The 20,158-nt window shown below is 58.9% G+C and overlaps 1 protein-coding gene across 2 annotated transcripts in view; it reads right to left on the reverse strand.

The window, feature by feature from the left end:
• ADGRD1 (adhesion G protein-coupled receptor D1) overlaps nt 1-20,158 on the reverse strand; it is a 143,925-nt gene that overhangs the window by 25,040 nt on the left and 98,727 nt on the right. For both annotated transcript variants that reach the window (XM_060027854.1, XM_060027853.1), the window contains 3 exons: nt 5,588-5,691; nt 4,008-4,119; nt 1,322-1,475 (listed from right to left, as the gene is read on the reverse strand). In XM_060027854.1, coding sequence (XP_059883837.1) covers nt 1,322-1,475; nt 4,008-4,119; nt 5,588-5,691 — 370 coding nt within the window. The remainder of the gene's footprint in view (nt 1-1,321; nt 1,476-4,007; nt 4,120-5,587; nt 5,692-20,158) is intronic.

A 20,158-nucleotide genomic window follows, 5' to 3' on the forward strand; every position in this document is an offset into this window, starting at 1 on the left:
GGTCATTCCTGAGTTGGGCTCACCAGGAAGGAACTGGAGAGGAGAGGACATTCCTGCTGCTGTGAGGAGCCCAGCCGAGCACAGGCATCCAGGTGCGGAGACGCGCGGCAGGACGGCCAGTCTGCCCACAGGCGGGACGCAGGGCGTCACTGGTCCCGCAGGGCATCAGCGGCAAGCACCGGGAGTTCCCTGCGAGCCCACACCAGTTGGGAGGCAGCTGCTGTGTCTCCTCTCTCCACGTGGGCCCCGGTGAGCCTCTCCAGGCCCGCGGGAACGCCAGGAGGGGCACATGACTTACCTCCACTACGTCCCCCCAATGAACCACGCTAGGAGCTCAAAGCACAAAGTAAAATGTTTGTATGTTCCCTGCGCCATGAGGACCATGAAAATTAAATCTATCGCAAGAAAACTAGAAAGGAGTAGCAGGTCCCTTATGCTGCATTAATGCTTTATGGCAGATGCAAGAATGCCAGGCGTCAATTACTCTGGCGGGAAGCAGGGTCTCCTGTGCCCTGGGGCTCCTCACGATGGGCAAAAAGGAAGTTAAACAAAGTCAAGCCACTGGGGAGGTGACTCCCCGATTGAAGGACCACCATAACTCGTGCAAGTTAGCTTTAAAACAACACAACCACTTAGAGTCTCTATACATTTTCTTAAGGGCATGCAGCAAATTAAGAAAAATTTATTCAAGAAAACCTACTAAGTCTGGGTAAACCTGACACGCTGGGACACCTGGGCTACAACCTGCTCCGCTCCAGGCAGCTGTGGCCAACAAGACAGGCTCCCTCCCCCGGGACCCAGTCCAGAGCCACAATATCTCCCTGGGGCAGGCTGCCTGCACTTCTCATTCTCCCCAGGACCACGGGGCAGAAACTCTATTCCAGGCAAGAGCGACCGAGAGATCAGAATTCCTTTCCTCCCTCCAACCACAAGCCCTAGTGTACAGGGTCCATCCCAGGCGTGGCTGGCTGAGAATACAGGGCCCTGACTGCCCCCGCCCCAGGGCACCCATACACTGTGAGACTAGAGGCCACCTCCGTGCCTGATGCCCTGCATTAAAGCCGGGGTGTCAATCCGAGAGAAGCAGGCCACTGTCCCCGCACCGGCTCCAGAGCAGTGCCTCTGGGATTCTTCCCAGGGAGGAGGGAAGCCGACCATTAGAACAGAGAAATCCAAAGCACTCCCCACGGAAACTGACTTTTCTGAAAAACAGTGAGGGGAAGTTCAACCCGAAGAGCACCTGGCCTCCTAGAGACGTTTCACATGAAGATGAAATCACAACCCACCTCTGCCCCAGCTGCCCCATCCCATCCCCACCTACCCCATCCTATCCCATAGTAGTAGCGGTGTTTGCTGTCCTCTGATCCAAAGACCTTGATCACCATGCTGTAGAGATGCAGCCCTTCCACCAGCATCCACGCAAAGACGCTCAGGAAGAGGTAGTGCAGGAGCACGGCCAGCACCTGGCACGGGGCCTAGGACCAAAGCAACGGCAGGGAGGGTAAGCTCTCTCGGGTGTGAGCAGTGGGTGCGTGCTGTTGCCCCAACCTCCCTGCACCCATTTTCTGGGGGGGCGCCTTCTAAACACGTGGCCTCACTTCCTTCCTGGGGAGTCACAACTTGCCTTTCCCAGCTGAGTGATTTGAGTGGGGCACGTGACTCAGGCAGTAGCCAATCACTGCACCACACCCCCTCCCGGGTACTGTGATTGGTTCATGAGAGGGCAGGGACTCGGTCCGGCCAATCAGCGTAAACATCCCCATCCCTGCAGCAGGATTGGCTCAGGGGTGGGCACGTGACCGGCCGGGTTGCCGGGCGTTGGTTCTGGGGTGGGCGGAGGCGCCGGTGAGCAGGTTTCCCTCCTTCTTTTGGACGCAAGGACCCAAGGATAGGAGCCCGGAGCTGTGGAAGCCACCCCGGCCCGGAGGCGAGGCGTGCAGAGGGGAGCGCGTGAGGGGAAGGGAGTTGAGGGGCAGAGAGAGAGCAGCGTGTGACGTGGCTGAAACCTCTAGACTCAGGAATTTTCAGTTCTCCATTTCAAGGTGTTGGTTACCTACCTGGAGCCGAAAGGCCTGAGCGACACGGCCGCTTCACTGGGCTTTACTCTCAGCAGGTGTAATGGACAGAGGTGCACAAACTACCTGTAATGTCTGTTCCCTCTGGCTGCTCGGGGCACTGATACCCAGAAGGCCCCCCTGCCTTGCGTGTGACAAGCAGGCAGGGGCAGGGCCTGCTCAGCACTGCGCGCTCCTCTCCCCTGTCCAGGGCGGCAGCTGTCTGCTGGTCCCCCTTTTTGCTCCTAGTGTCTTGGCCACAACTCCAAGCTCAGCCATGTGGGCTCAGATTCCCCCGGAGCCTCAATCAGAGATCCCCCCACCCGTGCTCTCTGTGAGTCCACCGCCACCCATCCCTAAGCTCGGATACAAGGGCCAGGGAACCAGGAGCCTGGGGAGAAAACAAACATGAAAACCGAGAACAACCATCTCTATGGGGGCCCCATGTCCTGTCCTCCCCAGGCCCCCTGATCAGTGGATTCTCAGGGAAAACCAAAAAGGAACAAGTTACTGAAATGCCGCGCTTCTGGTCGTTAGGCTCTTTTAAAGTTACATACAAATATGGGACACGTCTGTTATTTCTGTAGTCCCAGCACCGGTGGCCCTGCGTCTTCTAGGACCAGCTGCCCCTTTCATGTGGGGAGCGGCCCCTCCCCACACAGAGACTGGCCACCACAGTCACCTGTCCTGTCTGCCACAGAGGTGATCCAATGGACGGATCACTGAGAGCCCTGCCTGGGATTTTAGACACACAGGAGATTCCCCCGGTCCCTGGGGTCGCCATCTGCATGATGGGCGCCTGGACCGCTTCCCCTCCTGCTGCCATCACACAGCGGGGGCTCACTCCTCACGGTGTGGCTTGGACAGGCAGCCTCAGCGTAACCTGAAAACCTGATGGAAACAGGAATTCCAGCTGAACCCAAATCTGTATTTTAAGAAAACCCCGTGTGATGATCCACAGTGGAGCTTGAAAAGCATCCAGTAGGAGAGAATGAGGCTGGTGCAGAGGCCTCATCTGTCCACGGCACAGCCAGGAACTTCTTAGATGCTTCGCTGAACCCCCAAACCTGTGAGCAGAGGAGGGCGGATCTCTCCTTAGGCAGTAGCCCCAGGACGGGCAGGTGGGCTGAGGACCCTGCTGGGCAGGGAGGACAAGACGCCCTGCTGACCCTCACCTCATGGGATAAAGAATTCATCTTCCATTAGCCAATCGTGATCGCGCCCCAGGACAACTGACTTACACTGCTTGGTTCCCCTTCCTTCCTGGTGTAGCGCGAGCACATCTCTGCTTCTTCTTCCCTTCAACCAGGTTTACAACCCACGTCACCCAAGCCTGGGTCAATCTGGTCTCAGCATTTCACTTTCTGTGAGATCTAAGACTTCCTAGGCCCCCGGAGAACCCCCAGCCTGATACAAAGGGCAGAGAAAAGGTGGGTCTGGGTCTTCACAGACCCTTTGCAGAGAGCGCCGGCCCTTGGCAGGCAGAGGGGGTGCGGCTGTGTGTATGGTCAGAGCAGCGATAGAGGGCGGTGTCGGCAGCAAGACCGCACGAGGTCAGCACCCAGTCAGTGCTCACCAGGCCACCCTGGGTGAGTGGCTGTAACTCCCTCGTGCCTCAACCTGGCATCTATAGCAGGCGGGTTACCACGGCATCACCTCGTGGGCTTGTGACGAGGATTGACGGAGTGGATCTACGTAAGCCCTCAGCACGGCGCCCGGCACGCGGTCAGGGCCGTAAGTGTGGGCATTACCGAGACTGATGCTGAGCGGGGAAGCCACTCGTACCTGTCATCTTCCCTGTCTCTCCCAGAGGAAGCAGAGCCTGGCTGTCCGGTGGTCTGAATTCTGAACTGAAGCCAGCAGGAGAAGGTACCACCCCTGACGACGTTCGGGGGAGGAGTGGATGGGAGGGAGGCCGGCTGTGGGCCCAGCAGGACCAAGGGGGCCACTCACCGTGCCCGGCTCGAAGTGGAAGCTGATGAGCAACACGACCTGGGCCACCAGGATGGCGCAGGACAGGTTGGCGTGGATGTGGTAGCGCTGGTTCCGGATGGTGCTGACCGAGCTGGGGGCAGAGAGGTAGGGGTAAGGCCACCAGGGAGGGCTTGATAAGCCCAGATGCTGCCACTCCCGGCTGTGAACCCTCGATGGCTCCCCGTTACCCTTGGAAACGACGCAGCTCCTTCCACAGGCCCTGCAGGGCCTGATCCTTGCCTGACTCAGCTCGTCCCTTCCCCTGCTCACAGACCCCCTTTTCCTGGAGGCTCTCCAAGACCCCCAGCCCGCTCCCGCCTCGGGGCCTTTGCACCAGCCGTTCCTCTGCAGTGAAGTCCCTTCCCAGGTCTCCCGTTAGAGAGAACTTCCCGAGCCTGAAGGAGCCCCGCTTCCTCTCTGAACTGCTCTCAGGGCTCGGGCGGCTGTGAAGGTGTGTCTCCAGCCTGTGCGTCCTCACTCGTTGTCGGCCCCCCACCCCCGCAGACAGGTGTGTTTTTATCTGTCTCGGGCGCAGCTGCGTCCTCAGAGCTGCGTCCTCGGAGCTGTGTCCTCAGAGCTGACTACGCGTGGGTGGGGCTGGCCTGCTGAGCAAATAGCTGGGGAGCGAGGAACGTCCTGAGCGTAGGCTGGGGTCCCTCCAAACCCGCACCGGTCTCCTCTCACCTGGCTCGGATCCCTCCAGAAGCTCCTGTGTCCAGGGTGTACCCCTGCCCCCACCCCCCAGGGCGCCCGGGTCCCGGGTGGGCAGCAGCGGGGATGGGGGAGCCGGGGAAGCTGACAGCCTCAGCCCCCCGCCAACCAAACCTGGGAACCCCCAGGAGGAACCCCAGGAGTGGAGGAAGAGGGGCAGATAAACTCCCACGCGTCCCCGGAGAGCGGGCCCATCCAGGTGTGGGGAGAACGCCCTCCTCTGAGGCCCAGCAGCTCGGAGGGGAGTGTGCGAGCAGCGCTCAGTCAGCTGTCCGCCCAGACTCACGGCTCTCATCTTAGTTTTCTGTCCCAGTTCAGAAAGGGCCACGGATGGACTGAGCTGCCGGCCTCTACTTGGGGGGCTGCAGGGTGCCCTCAATCTCTGACCAGACGTGGCTTCAGCCGGCAGGGAGCCCTGTTCCCACCCCGGGGCCTCCTGCAGCCCAGCCCCACAAAGCCGGCTGTTTTGATATCATTTGGGGGGGTCCGCAGTTCTGGCTCTCCCCTGGCCAGAAGACAGAAAGCCTTGTGGGCTGGGGACCTTTCCAGAGCCTTCCAGGTTAGCTGAAGCCGGGTGCCCTCCAATTCCACGGCACCTCCTCTCCCCTCTCTCTTTCCCAGCGCCCAGAGCCCCCTCCCTGCGCCCCAGATTTCAAAACAAAAGGTAATCGAGGACCAGCCGTCCAGCTGTCACACACCGTGTGCAGATTCTACATAGGGGCCGGCATTTGCCGCCTCCCGAGTACAAGTGCCAGAAGGGAAATCGAAGTGGGCAGGGCTGGCACTGACATTTGCACAAAGCTGCCCAACCTCTTGGGAGACCCGGGGGACAGCAGAAGGTGACTCACGATAGCACGGCGAAGGTGACGAGCGTGATGGTCAGGCAGAGCACGGACAGCGAGCAGCCGATGTAGCTGACGGACGAGAGCGCCACCTGGTGTCCGCGCGTGAGCTGTGCGGGAAGCAGAGCGGAGGCAGTCAGCCGCCGCGGGGTCCGGGCCCTAGAGGGGGACTGGCCCTGTGGTTAATGTGGCCCGAGCCTGATCGCGGGGCTTCAGGCTGGAAGGGGTCCCAGGGCTAATGCAAAGCTGAGCACGAGGCAGCCACTAGACCGTCCGGGCTTGGTGGTGCCCGCCAGTGCCTGCCTCTCCCCCTGACGCCCTGGTGTTGCCACCCAGAGGGCCAGTCCTTTGGTGTTGGCCCTTGGTTCTGCGCGTTTCAGACGCTCCAAATGGCTCCACCCATCACTCACATCCCTCCAGCCCCTGCGCTGCTACCGCATCACCTCCCTTCCCCCACTGCTCCCCGCGCAGGCCGCCCGCCCGCCCCGAGCCTCTGCGCCCCGCATGCAGGGTTCTCTTAAGAGCCTGACCCACAGGCCCCGGTGCGAGTCCCAGCTGACGACCTAGGAGTGAATTTTCATATGTGAAGTGCTCAGCGCAATGTAAGGGTTCTGCTGGTATCCCTGATGCCCAGTAGAGCATAAACATACGCGGTAAGTCCAGTGGATGCAAAGCCACAAAGGACGGTGACAGAAACCACAGCTCACCTAGCAGCACAACCCAGGACTCCAGGAGCTGTGGCCTCTGAGGTCATGTACATCTGACCCTGGGATCCAAGAGACCCCGGGCTCCCTAAGCCACACGCCTAGGAGCGCAGCTTCCCTCAGGGGTCGCTGCCGGTTCCTGCTCCCCCGCAGCATTGAAGACCCAGCCTGGAGCTCGCTCTGCACTGGCGCCGGCGCCAGACCTCAGGGTCCCTGCAGCCTTGGCCAGGACGCCGGGGACCTCGGCCTCCAGTAAACTGCCTTCTTCCCTGTTCCCCGGGACTTAACTGGGAACAAAAGGAGGCAACTCTGAGGTTCGGAAAAGGGCTGTCGTCCAGGACGCGGGGCCCAGGAGGCCCCACCAGGAAACGTAAGTGGGTCACAGGGAACAATCTGGGAGCCAACCGGTCGGTTTCCGAGAACTGATAACGTAATGAGGGGTCAAGAAACACTTTCAGTCCCTGGCTGAATCTCTGGCAGGGGAGGTGGAAGCCTGGACCCAGCAGCCCTGGACAGGGGGGCGGGAGGGCCCTCATGGGTAACCCCTGTCTGTGCAGGAAAGCAAGCTTCCTAGACAGGAGGGGCCACCAGTGCGTTCCTGCAGCAGGCTTCTCGGCAACATCCCAAGATCTGGACCCTAAAGTTCTCCATCTGCAGATAGAAAGGCCGAGCGGTGTTCTGAGCCATCATGTATCTGAGGAAGGCAAATGGAAATATACTCCTAGAGCCGCTTTCCTGCACTGTATTGCTTCACACTAATTCCTGAGCGATGCTGTCACTGCTCTTCTGTCAAATGATGTTTCTGGTTTTCGATAAGTTTCGGGAAAGCTGCGCTCTCTATCTGCCTTTAAAGACTTCTGGTGAATACAAGCAACGTAAGGCTTCTGAGAGTCCTTCAGGTAACTATATAGACAGAGAGAGGTGAATACAGGACTTCTGCTGAATATATAGATAGAGAGAGCTACGTCAAACTTGGCATTTCTCAAACTCTTTGGGGGAGGGGAAGACAGTACCTCTTCGGCAGTGCCGTTACTTGAAGCGATACTTTTCAGAAACGCAGAACTAAAGCCAGGTGAGGAATCACTAACATTACACCAACTATGCCACCTTTCTCTGCTGTCTCATGAGACAGCTGAAAAGTCCTGTCCCACCATCGCAATGATCTCTGCCTAGAGGTGTAGGAAAGTATCAGTTACCAGAGTTTATGGGCATCACAGACCATCAACCGTTCTTAGAAACTACGGTTCACCTCTGCAGCACTCATCTAACTGAAATTAACTTAATAATCAGTGGAAACGAGAGCAAGTGAAGGACAGCAACACGTCAGTATCCAGGAGCTAGCCTGGCCCCCTGACACCTTCACCCCATTGCCACTGGGACGTCCCCGTCCTAGTCTGGCCCTGAGCCCAAGTTCTCCACGTGAGTCCTCGCACCCCGAAGTCTCAGCTCTACCCGTCCCTGTTCATCGCTGTGCTGCCCAAACATCCCACAGCCCCCCAGTGGTACGCGTCCCACTTACTGTCCCATTTCACGGGAGAGTCTTCTTACTCCCAGAGAGATGGTGAGCTCTTTAAGGACAGAGATCACGTTCCTGAAACTTCCACTGTCTCATCAACCACGGCTCTGAGAACAGCAGGGTACTACTGAGAATGATAGTTTTCCACAGGTATTTGCTGAAGGTTTTAGGGTAGAAACAGCCCTCAAGTCTACTCCCCTGACTCCCCCACTGATTCACCATAAAAGATGAATTTAATCGACATCACTGTTCGCATACCTCTTAGAGAGATAATAAGGTTTACCTCCTCCACTCACAGAGCTGTAGGGAGCTTCCAGTAGGCTCACGTGAGAGTTCACTGCACAATGTAGAAGCTTCCAGGCGTGAGGGCTGTACCTGGCCAGCCACACTAGCTGAAATCTTCCCCTGTTTTCTGCATACACACTCGGCCTAGAGCTTCTGATAAATGGGAGTCCAGCCCTAGCCTCACACCTACTCACCCCTGTACCATATGCCTTCCAACCCCACCATCAGTCAACTCCACCATCAACCAACCCTATTATCAACCACTTCAACCATCAACCAACCCTATTATCAACCAGTTCAACCATCAACCAACCCTATTATCAACCAATTCAACCATCAACCAACCCTATTATCAACCAGTTCAACCATCAACCCATCTCACCATCAACCAACCCCACCAATCAACCAACTCTTCATCACAACTTTCACCAAACCCAACCAAAGCCAGCCTCAAGCCAGGCACGACAGGGAACACGTAAAAAGTGAGATATGGCCCCCGCTTGCTAACGTCCTGGCCAGCCCATCTTGCAATGGTTACACAGAACATAAGGCGAGGAGACTGGAAGGTCGCATTTTCCGTGGCACCTGAATTATAAAGTGAGGCCATAAGGTAAAAATGACAGGGGATCAAAAGGACCCTTGAGAACCCTAAGACCCCCCATAATCTGGAGCACCCGCAGTCCGTGCAGGAACCTCATATATCCTTCTTCTGTGCAGTGGTCTGAATAGCACTGAGGCAGACCAAAGGAGGGACCAGGAGAAACTTGCCTGCAGACGTCGGGGTCTTCAGACCTTTCTGGTTTCAAACAGCTGTCAAACCCGCAGAGCAGAATGGTGTGTGTGTCGCTGGGGGACAATCTGAGAGACCCTGGCTGCCTGAAGGGTTTGCTTCCCTCTCTTTTTATATAAGAGCTTTATAACTTTAACACACGTTCAGCCCATTGGGTTGTCAGTGTATTAAGTGAACTTGCATCCTGTGTTAAACGCGGCTCCACTGTAACCTGCAAACAGCCTGTGCCTTGTGAGGTTGGACGGGACGGGGTGTGGGCTTCACACAGGCCCCGACACACAGCAGGAAGTGCACAGAGAGGACAGGAGAGGGTCTCCTGGGCTGGAAGCAGCACGCTCTCTAAGTGGTGAGGTCCACGGAGACAAGAGTTGACGGTCCTGCTCGTGTCGGGGTCCCCGGCATCTAACAGCGGACTGGCAAACTCCAGATGCTCTAGAGATGAACCAAAGATCGGAATGCCTGCCTGGGGTAGTGGAGCATCACAGAGGAAAGGATGGTTAAGAGGGGAAGAACGGAGCTGCCTTTATTGGGCACCTGCTGCATGCAGGCGCTGAAACCGCAGAGCAGCCTGTGGGCATCCTGGTTATCACGATGAGGAAACGTGACTGCCCGACACCGCACAGCCGGCAAGACAGTGCTGACCCCAGAAGGCCTGGGCCCCCATCTGCATCAAGCACGTATTAAGCGCCCACTGTGTGCCAAGCCTGGGGCTTGCACTGTGGGGAAAGCAGGTCATGCGCAAAGGCATAAACGGATAAACACAAGAGGGAAGAAATAAGGATGCCAGTTCTGAGACTGACCAGGCTGTGATGGACACAGAGGCCGTGGTGGAGGTGATCGGTGGGGGACGGGGAGGGGGGCCCAGACCTGAGAGTCATCCTGGGTCCCCCCTCTCCCCTCAGAGCCCACGCTCACCCAGCCCTGTCGGTCCCTCAGCTGACAAGTGGCCACACGTCCCTCTTTCTCCCCAGTTTCCAGAGCCTCTGCCTTAACCTCCTATACCCCCCGGACCCCCCAGTGCTCCCCACTTCAGCCAGTCGCCACTCAGCACACATGGCTCCCAGCTGACCCGCCTCCTGGGCACCCCTGCACCTAGAATGAAATCCACACCGTTCCCAGGGTCTCCAAGGCCCCCGAGGGATCAGCCCCGCCTGCACCTCTGCCTCCACCACCTCAGTCACTCCGTCAGGAGCGTCCACGCCTCTGGAAAGATTCAGCAGAGGGGACTGAACATAGGAAGTAGGTGTAAAAGTGTGGGAAACCCTGAAAAAGGAGATGATGGTGAGGGTCCCCAGAGAACAGCCACAGCAAGAGCCTCTGCCCTTGTAGGGTGGGAGGGACGATGGGAAGGGGTGATGTGAGCGGAGCTGGGGCCACTGGCAGAGCTGGAAACACAGCAGGCCTGTCCCAGGAGCTGAGGTCAGCGGCGGAGGGGGCACGGCAGCAGCAGGGGCCACGGAGGTGACACAGGCAGCGACAGGAGCATGTGAGCGAGAGCAGAGGTGCAGCACGTCGTGCCTGGCTCTCATTGGCTGGGCTCGGCAGGAAGGGAGTTGTCAGGGGAACCTGCGGCCGAGCAGAGTGAAGGACAAGTGGGGACACATCTGAGCGCGCAGCCCACTCGCTGCATCAGCCGGGTGCGGATGCTCTCAGCCCCCGCTGCCCCGGGACCCTGTGTTCCATTTCCTCTGCTTCTGCCACCCAACCCCAGCTCTTCGCCAGGCCGGCTCCGTCCTGCCTCTGGTCTCCGCTCCTGCTGGGATCCAGGTGGAGCTGCCTTTCCCCCCACCCACCCCACCCCCCCCCCCAGGGCGGCTGAGCCACAGCGCCTTCCTTCAGCCCTGGACAGGAGGGGCGTGCAGCCCCTGGGCAGCCGGGGGTGTGGTGACTGTCCCTGGGCTTAACAAGCCGCAGGTTCTGCCGGCCACACCCGCTGCGCTGAGTCCAGACTGCAGGTGAATCTCACATTCCAGTGGTGGAAATAAGCCCACAGCCCCAAGGACAGGCAGAGATGAGCTTCTGTCCAAAGTTCATCTGTACGAGACCGTCCCACAGCCCTGCAGCGGTGCATCGGGTGGGATCTCTCCCCGTGGGATGCATGAGGACTTGGCTCCTATGTCTTTCGAAAGATGTCAGTGACTTGCCTTCCTCAGGCTAGTTATCTCATCAAAGGAGTCAGCGGGGGCGAGGACGGAGCCCCTTCACCCCTTGTTACCCAGACAGGCTCCTGGGGATGCCTCACCACCTCCCCTCAGCCACACAGCTTGCGTACCGGTCTGGGGCCGGCGAGGAAAACAGTAGCCGCTTTAGCCTCTCAAAGCTTTGGAAATTTAATTCAGGGCAGTGCTCACGAAGGGGAGAGGGGAACAGAGATGCCACAGGGAGGATGGCGCGACCCAGGCATTAATTAACCACAGCAGGAAGCCACCTGCTCTGGCCCATGGTCACCTGGGGAAGCCAGGGCCACGGGCTGCAGGAGCTGCCCAGCGGGGGGCTGCCGAGACAAGGCCAGGAAAGCCGCCTGAGGCTCGCGAGAGAGGGTGGGCGCGGGGCCTCACCGCCTTCCCCTCCCATCTCCTACCAGAGCCCCAAGGGGCAGGGACCTGGGAAGCCAGCCAGCAGCCGTCAGCCCTGAGAGGCAGAGCCCAGCGGGGGAGGGGTGCGTCTGAGAGCAAAGGCCCGGGACCTGGACAAGACTGGGGTCCTGGGGAACGGATCTCTCCTGCGTCCAGCCCTGGGCAGCCCAGCCCCCAAGACACTAACCGGAAGCTGTGTGGCCTCCAGCTTCACACACGGGGGTGGGACGGCGGTAACTCAACACTGAGACTGCAAAGCGCGTTCAGCCTCTGTTGCGGGGGACACCAGTCACCCCAACACTCTCTGCACGGAGGCGGGGCTGGAGCAGACCCCTCCCCATCAACGGTGGCTTCGAGCGTCTGCGAAAAGTTAAAGCCTCGCGCGGCTTGACCCAGCACGTCCCCTGTCACAGTGGAGGGAAGGGCGTCTGCACACAGATACTTATTGTCCGCAGCAGCCAGACTGTCGCCACCTGACGTCGATCCGCAGAGAAATCACGGGGTGGGCGGGGCGAGGTGCGCAGCGGTGAAAATGAATGCGGTAGGTCCGCGGAGACAGAGACGGGACGGTCACCAGCACGCACCGATACGTCTTTCAAAAGCGCACCAGTCTTTACCGCACGCAGCCCTGTGCCGAAGGAAGAGCGGGTGACACGGAGACTGCCTGCGGTGACACAGCCGCCGCCGCTCCGGGCGAGGCCCTGGGAGACCCGGGGTGGGGGGGGCCGGCGTGCTCAACCCCGCCTTCTGTGTTGTGGCACTTTTCCCACGTGCTGTAGCATCTTTACAGCAAACACACCCCAAGGAACTGACCCTGGCTTCACCTCAGGCCGGCAAGGAGCCCTTGGGCTCCCGTGGGGCTTCCCACCCCCTGACACAGGTGGCGGCAGCTTATCAAAGATGGTTCCCCTTTGCCCTTTTCCACCACCATGCGGAGATCCATAACGCTTAGGACAAACAATGTGGAATCTACCCGATCTGGGTCATAACACACTTCAATCCCCAACTCAGTCCTCCAGCCCGGAGCTGACCACCCCGAAGCACTGGGGAGCCCTTGGCCCCCCTGCCTCGCCTCTCTCTCTCTCTCCTGTCTCCCCTGCTCTGGGGGGCTGCACATCAGTCTTTGGATCCTCGGGATGGAGACACCCCAGCTCCACCCTGGCTCATTCCCGGCATCCTCGCTCCTGGCCACCATGCTCACACCCCAACCCCACGGAGGGAGCTCTCGAGCCTGAGGGCAGCCCTGAGACAGGACCCCTCGGGGACCCCGCTGTCAGCTTCCCCTGGAGCTCAAGCCCCATCACAGCTCCAGAGCAGATGCTCCTCAGAAGATTCTAGGAGAAATGAAGCAGTGGCTGCTTTTCCCCTGAAGTAGCAGCCTGGGTCTCGGGGGAGGACCCTGGGGGATAATGAAACTTGCCAGCGGGGGGCGGCGGGGAGTCCTGACCCCACAGAGAGGCACCGTTCCCAGGACAGCAGGGCCGGGCCCATGGCCAAGCTGATATCCCCACCGCACCAGGCTGCTGTCTCCTGCACCCTAATGTCTGCTCCTACCTCCTCAGCCTGTTTCCACCAGTCCCAGGTGGTCGCATGCCTGCGTGCCTGGGGCTCTAGGGGGGAGACAGGGGATGGCAGGCAGTGGCCCAGCCCCAGAGCTCAGCCAACATGCCCAGCCCAGAGAGGCAGCAAGGCAAGGACTCAGGGAAAGGGCCCTAGGAAGCCCTGGAGGGAGACAGGAGGGAGAGAGATGGGAGGGGCAGGGGAGGGGGAGAGAGGAGAGAGAGAGAGATGGGAGGGGCAGGGGAGGGGGAGGCAGGAGGGAGAGAGATGGGAGGGGCAGGGGAGGTAGGAGGGGGGAAGGAAGGCACTCTCTGCACCTCTCCAAGTGCCCCACTCAGCACCGTCCCAGGCTCTCCGGAGAGGCTGGTGAGATTCACTCCGTGGACATGGATGGCGGGTGGGAAGAGGAAGTTCCTGGTCCGAACACAGCCTAGAAGGGCTTGGCTGGTGAATCAGCAGAAGGGAGAGAGCTGGGGTGCAAGGCAGAGCCCAGAGGACCGCCCAGGACCCAGCGGGAGCCTGTCTGCTACCCTTTCCTACATAACTGCAGGGACCAGGGAACAGGAGTGATGCGGGGGCTTTTCTGGGTCTGCAAGAGGAAGGCATTCAGGACCGGCCCCTCCGTGTGCAGATGCACAGGGTGAGGCATTACATCCTGGGTGGGGGGGAATAAAGGCAAAACAGGGGACTTTTCAGCTCCCTCCTCCCGCAGGACCCCCGTCAACAAGGAGACAGTAGTCCTGACTCCGCACCTAGAGGCTCAGGGCCCTGCCGTCCCCCGGAAGAATGAAAGAAGCAGGAGAGACACCGCCGGAGCTCTGATGCTGCCTGCGGGAGGTCTGTGGTCCCCAGGCTCAGCCCCGCTCCATGCCAGTCCCCTCCCTACTCTTCTCTGATGAGGCTCCTCGCTGCCAGGACATCCCAGGCGGGTGCTGGTGCTCACATCACCGCGGCCTCGGTCAGGCCGGGTGCCTGGGGCTGGGTGCTCCGAGCTCAGTACTTGGGCTGGGAGGTGTCTGACCCCCCCCCAGCTCCATGAGGAGGGGGGTCCTCACCCACGTCACAGGCAGGGAAGCCAACGCTCAGAGCGGGCCCTTGCTCAAGGTCATGCGGTGTGTTGGGGGAGGGACTGAGTGCCTAGCTGACCGGGAAGCAGAGTGGGGCCGCTGCTGGCCACACCCCAGTGATGCGGACACAGCCACACACAGGAGGTACTCATCAGAAGCTGCCTAAGTGACACGCACGCTTGGAGATCCTGGAGGAAAGAACCTGCTTCCCGATGGTGAATCAAGCCCTCGCCAGCACCGGACTAAATGCCGGCCTGGCCTGTCTGCGATACGCCCACCAGGACCACAAATACAGCTCAGAGCGGGGGCATTTCACCAGCCCCAGGGCCGCCCTGTAATTAGGCTCCTGCGCCCCTCCCTGGCAGCTAGAGTCTGAGGGTGTGGCAGCCACCGGTGGGTCCTCTAACCATCAGCCAGACTGGACATGGGCCCTGAGAGATGGAGAAGGGGCTCCTATGAAGGCGGGACACCACCCCCTTCCCAGCCCCGCACTGCAGCTCCAGCCTCAGGAAGGCGTGGTGTGCCCCAGCCGTGCCCTTCCTTTCCCACCAGCGGCTAGATTTAGAAATGCCCAGAAGAGCCTGGAGTTTGCTTCAGGACACGGACCCCTCTGAGTCAGAGACCACAAACGCCAGTGCCTCCGGAGAGGCAGCTTATATAAATCCAGGAGGCCAGCCGGGAGTGTGCATACATGCTGGACAAGGGAAACTATCCTTCCAGAAAGAGGCATCTTTATCGCCCTTCCTTTTCCAACAGCTCCTCTTAGTGTGTATGTCACTTTCCCAGCGGAGAAGAGAACAAGAAGCATTTTACTGTCTTCCTAAAAGCAGAGTAATGAGAACATGATGATGAATGGGTTAGGGTGAGGGAGGTGATAGGGAGTGGTGGGGACTGTGGAGAACTGCAGTGCACACCCCCACCTGCAGGGAGCAGGGCTGCTCCGCCAGGAGTGGAAGCTCTGTGTGGCCAGATCTTCTTCTTTTTAAGAAAACCAGAAATCCAAAATTTTAGATAATATCTCTGAGTTTTGAAATGTTGACAAATGGCAAAATGGCCATCATTTTAAAAAGTCTACAAACAACAAATGCTGGAGAGGGTGTGGAGAAAAAGGAACCCTCGTACACTGTTGGTGGGAATGGAAATTGATACAGCCACTATGGAGAACAGTATGAAGGGTCCTGAAAAAACTAAAAATAGAACTACCATACGACCCAGCAATCCCACTACTGGGCATATATCTGGAGAAGATTATAATTTGAAAAGATACGTGCACACCAGTGTTCACTGCAGCACTGTTTATAATGGCTAGGACAAGTCAGACAGAGAAAGACAAATACCATGTGATATCACTCATGTGTGGAATCTAAAATATTATACAAATGAACTTGTCTATGAAACAGAAACAGAGACCTAGAGAACAGACTTGTGGTTGCCAAGGGGAAGGGGGTGGGGGAGGGATGGAGTGGGAGGTTGGGATTAGTGGATGCAAACTATTATATCTCGAATGGATAAACAACAAGGTCCTACTGTAGAGCACAGGGAACTATATTTAATATCCTGTGATAAACCATAATGGAAAAGAATATGAAAAAGAATGTGAATCACTTTGCTGTATAGCAGAAATTAACACAACGTTGTAAAATGTTATTTTGTCCAATAAAATAAATTAAAAAAAATTAAATATTGACTAAAGGGCTAACTGAAACACGTCCACTGGCCAAAGTCAGCCTGCAGACCACAGGCTGTGACTCTGTCTCAGGAAACAGTTCCTTCCCTGTGGCTGCCAGGCCCCCGGCCCCAGGCTCCCTGACTGATGGGAAGGTGAAGGGGCCCCTGTGGTCCAGCCTTCCCAGGTGCACCTGTCCTGGCACACTGCTCCTGCCGCCTCCCAGGACAGACGTCCAGGCCCAGGCTGCTGTCAAGGAGCCCTTGAGGGAGCCAGGGGGCAGCCCCTGATCTTGCCTGCTCTGACTTCCCTTCCTACCTATAAACTCCACTCATAAGGCAGCCACTGCGGTTACTGCTGCTTCAACAAGAAACCCGGGGTGATACCCGCCTGCCCCCTGCCCCGGATCCTGCCTGGAGCAGAGCCCACCAGAGCATCCGGGCAGCGGGAGCCTCTGTTCCTCGGTCCCCGGCGGCCGCTGCTGGTCGGTCGTCAGAGATGAGCGAGGTTCTAGCGCCCGCCGGCCTCCTCTTGTGCACCTTTGGTCCCTGTGCCTGGGAGTCAGGGTTACCGACTAAACCCGCATGCACTGGGCTTTCGGGCATCCAGGGGGAGCGCTCCTGCATTTCTCCCAGCTGCTCTCCCGTGTGGAACCGACTACCTCATGCACACACTTGTTCAGCCGGCGGCTGCCGCACGCCAGACGCTGGGCACCGGGAAGGAGCCACAAGCAGTGTGCTCTCAGACCCCAGCAACGGCCTCCCCAAGCTGCGAATCGTATTCTTCTCTCATCTGAGGTCATTCCACACAAATGCATCACCAGGGGCGTAACACACAGGCGGGGGGCTCGGTCCAGTCTCTCCCCACCCTTGTTTGACTCACTCGGGGAGGCGGGGGTCCAAGGGCAGACCCCCGAGGCGGAAGCTGGGTGGGAGGGGAGCCAGGAGAGACGGGCAGGGAGAAGCAACGCGGGCTCGGAGGAGAGAGCCCGCCCGGGAGCCCGGGAAGGCACGGGCTCGACACGCCATCAGGGAGGTGAAGGCGTTCGTACCGTTTGCATTAATTCTCCAAAAGCCCCACAGATCTGGCATCTACCTGTGATAACCGCCTTGTTGCTTTTTTTAACGTTCATGAAAACGTTCATTTTTAGCACAGCTAATTTTAAACCATTTTCAAATCGACCTTTCCTGGCGATGAGTAGATATGATTTGCTTCCATGAACACACCCACTGTGTCTAAGTCTGGTGTTGCCACTGAGCGGTGGCAGATCTGTAATCACAGATGCTCTGTGACCCCAGTCGTCCAGCTTCCTAGACCGAGCCGCCTCTCCTGCCCCCTCCCCCACCGACAGGCACAAGCACAGCTTCCTGCTGAGCGTTTGCCCCTCTGCCCACTCCCACTGCCCAACAGGCCCACCCACGTCACAGAGGAAACTGGGTTTAGTCCTCGGTGGGTAAAGGGTCCAACCTGGGGCGCGACCACCAGCCTGAGCTTTGCACAGGAGGGCAGAGCTCAAGTCCGGACTCTGCCCCCAGGTGACCGTGGGGAAGTCCCCCAACCCTCATCTGCGAGGCCCGCATGGCGAGGCCAGAAGGAGGGAAGAGACCCCAAAACGGTGCCTTTCCTGTGTTCACTGTCACCAGCAGGCACTCTGCTCTGTGACCCCCAGGACCACAGCCCACCTCCAGTGACCCCAGAGCTGCCACGCCTGCAGACAGAGCACCTGCCCTTCTTCTGGCTCTCGGTCTGCCTGCAGCTCACTGTAGAACAAGTCTTGTTTCCTGCGTCCCTGGAACTGCTCTCCCAAGAGGCAGTCTCCCCAGTGTCCTCTGCATCTTACTTCCTGGAGGGCCATCTGTCCCACTCCCCCCTTCAGACCCCCAGCCGAGGTCCCATCACCTGCTACAGAGCACACGTCTGGAATCAGACTAACCCTAACTCGCCCTTCAAATCTGTAACCACCGGCCCAGCCACTTTCACGGGACTTTGACAGACAAGGTGCCTGACTCTAGGGTCTATTCAGAGAGAGGTCTGGGGCCAGCAGTGCCTGGGCACCGCCTGGGCCCTGTGGGCAGGGAACCACCCAGACCTGAGGAACCTAGATCAGCGTTTTCACAAGACCCGACGGTCCCTAAGCACATGGGGTTCAGGCTGCTGGGCTGCGGACATCGGACTGGCCCAGGCCACGGATACACCTCTCACACGTGGCCTAGAAGGGATAACTGATGACACACCTAAAAATCAAGAGGTTTTGCACAAAACCCATCTCCAGCCTTTCTCAATCAAAGAGGGAGCAGCTCCAGTCCGCACGCGCAGCGGCTGCCCCGTCAGCGGGCAGGGGCTCTCAGTGCACCACACCCACACCCTCCGCGAAGGCCTCCACCCCCGTCGCTCCTGCGGCCTCTCGGCGCCCTGGGCATTTGGGTCTGAAGCTCCCCGGCACGTGTCCTGGGAGCTGCACCAGCCTCCTTGCCGTTCGTGCTCAGGCCTCACACCCACGGCCCCTCTGCCCGGACGCCCTTCCATCTGCGTCTGCATGGCTCCCCCGCACCCCCCGGGGTCTCTACCCGTCACCCCCCGCTCAGGAGGCGCTGCAGGGCCACCTCTGTCTTCCGGCCTGCCCCTCCCACGTTTGCCCTCACAGGCCGCGTCTCCGTCCGCACTCAGGACCTTGAGCACTGCATTTTCCCAGAATAACGCCTAGAAAGCCTAGGGGTCACCTGGAACTCAACAATTCACTGATGGATGGACGAGAGACCACAGGCTGGGCCACCTCGCCCTCTGGGCTTCATTTTCTCCACTTGTCACAGGACAAGGAGGGGGCTTGGTCACAGGACCACTCAGACCTCCGGGCACTACTGACACAGGCTCTGCGTGGCGGCAGGGCGGTGCCTTTGCCGGGGGCTAATGTGAGTGGCTGAACTCTCCCCTGTGACACCAGAAGGTTGCAGACTGAGCCACAAGGGCCGAGGCCCGGGCAGGAGGGAGGAGAAGGGGGCCCCGGGTGGAAGACGGAGGCGGAGGGTGAGCCTCACAGAGGCCGCGCTTCTCATCTGCCAGGGCCTGATGTGCCAGGAGATATGAGTGGTGTCAGGACCCGTGGACTAGGATAAGCAAGGGTGGCAGAGGAAGCAACTGAGTGGACGGGCCAGTAGAGCGGACGTCCCGTGCAGTCAGGGGAGCCGATGCTCAGGCCTCACGAACAGGGGCTTACTCTCCCGACTTCAGTGCACTCTGCTATGTTGTCATCTCATTTCATTCTTCTTTAAATCACTAGCAACGGCCCACCGCACTGATCTCCCCGGCTACCAACGGTTCACAACCCAGTGTGCGCCCCGACTTAGGATCAGAGAGCTGCAGGTCAACGAGAGAAAGGTGTTTTTTTCTGTTTTTTTGGCTGCGTCGGGTCTTAGTTTCGGCATGCGGGATCTTCCGTTGCGGCGCACGGGCTTCTCTCTAGTTGTGCCGTGTGGGTTTTCTCTCTCTGGTTGTGGCGCGCGGGCTCCAGAGTGCGTGGGCTCTGTAGTTTGCAGCACGCGGTCTCTTTTGCTGAGGTGCACAAGATCAGTAGTTGTGGCTCCGTGGCAGGTGGGATCTTAGTTCCCTGACCGGGGAGGGAGCCCGCATCCCCTGCATTGGAAGCCGATCTGCCAGGGAAGCCCTGAGAAAGGGCTTTGACCGAGCACGTGTGAGGGATGGAAACGAAAAGGGAGGAGGTGGCAGTCACTCAACTGCCCCCGAAAGGTCACACCTTCAAGAAAACGCTCCCACCGGGACTGTTTGTGGGGGGTCACACCTGTCTGGACAACAGGTGCGCTGGGCGGACAGGTGGGCTTGCACCCCTCAAGTCTACGACAGGACTGCCTGCTCTGAAACTAAAAGCTGGGCTTCATTTCACGCGTCGTCAGTTTTCCCAGGAGTAACCTAGCAACTCCTGGCGACTCCGTCTGATGGCGTTGCTGAGAAGTCTGCTCACCCCACCCTCGCTTGAAGCTTCCTCACGAGCAGAGCAGAGGGGGTCATCTGTTCAGATCGACAGTGTTGCGTGTGTCCGTGCGGGGAGTTCGCGGGATTGGGGGGCGGAGCAGCCCCCATGTCCTCCTAGGGATCGCCAGGAACTCCTCTCCTGAGTCCCCATAAGTAATCCACAGTCTGCTTGTAAAATCCATGATACGCTTTGCAATGGAAAGAGCGCCCTGCTCACCACCTTCCACCCGCAATACGCCAACCTCATCAGCCCTCCTGCCCTCTGCACTCGCTCTTCTCAGCCTGGAATACTCCTCTCCCAGGCCTTCTAGAGACAAGACTCTGCTGGCCATTCAAATGTCACTTCCTCGGAGACAACCCCCCAGATCACACTCCCCGAAGGCGTCCCCCTCCCCACCTGCCCTCTCCTCCATCGCTCCCTCCAAG

Source organism: Delphinus delphis, chromosome 13 (genome assembly GCF_949987515.2).
Source record: "Delphinus delphis chromosome 13, mDelDel1.2, whole genome shotgun sequence".
In the NCBI taxonomy this organism is placed as follows: Eukaryota; Metazoa; Chordata; class Mammalia; order Artiodactyla; family Delphinidae; genus Delphinus; species Delphinus delphis.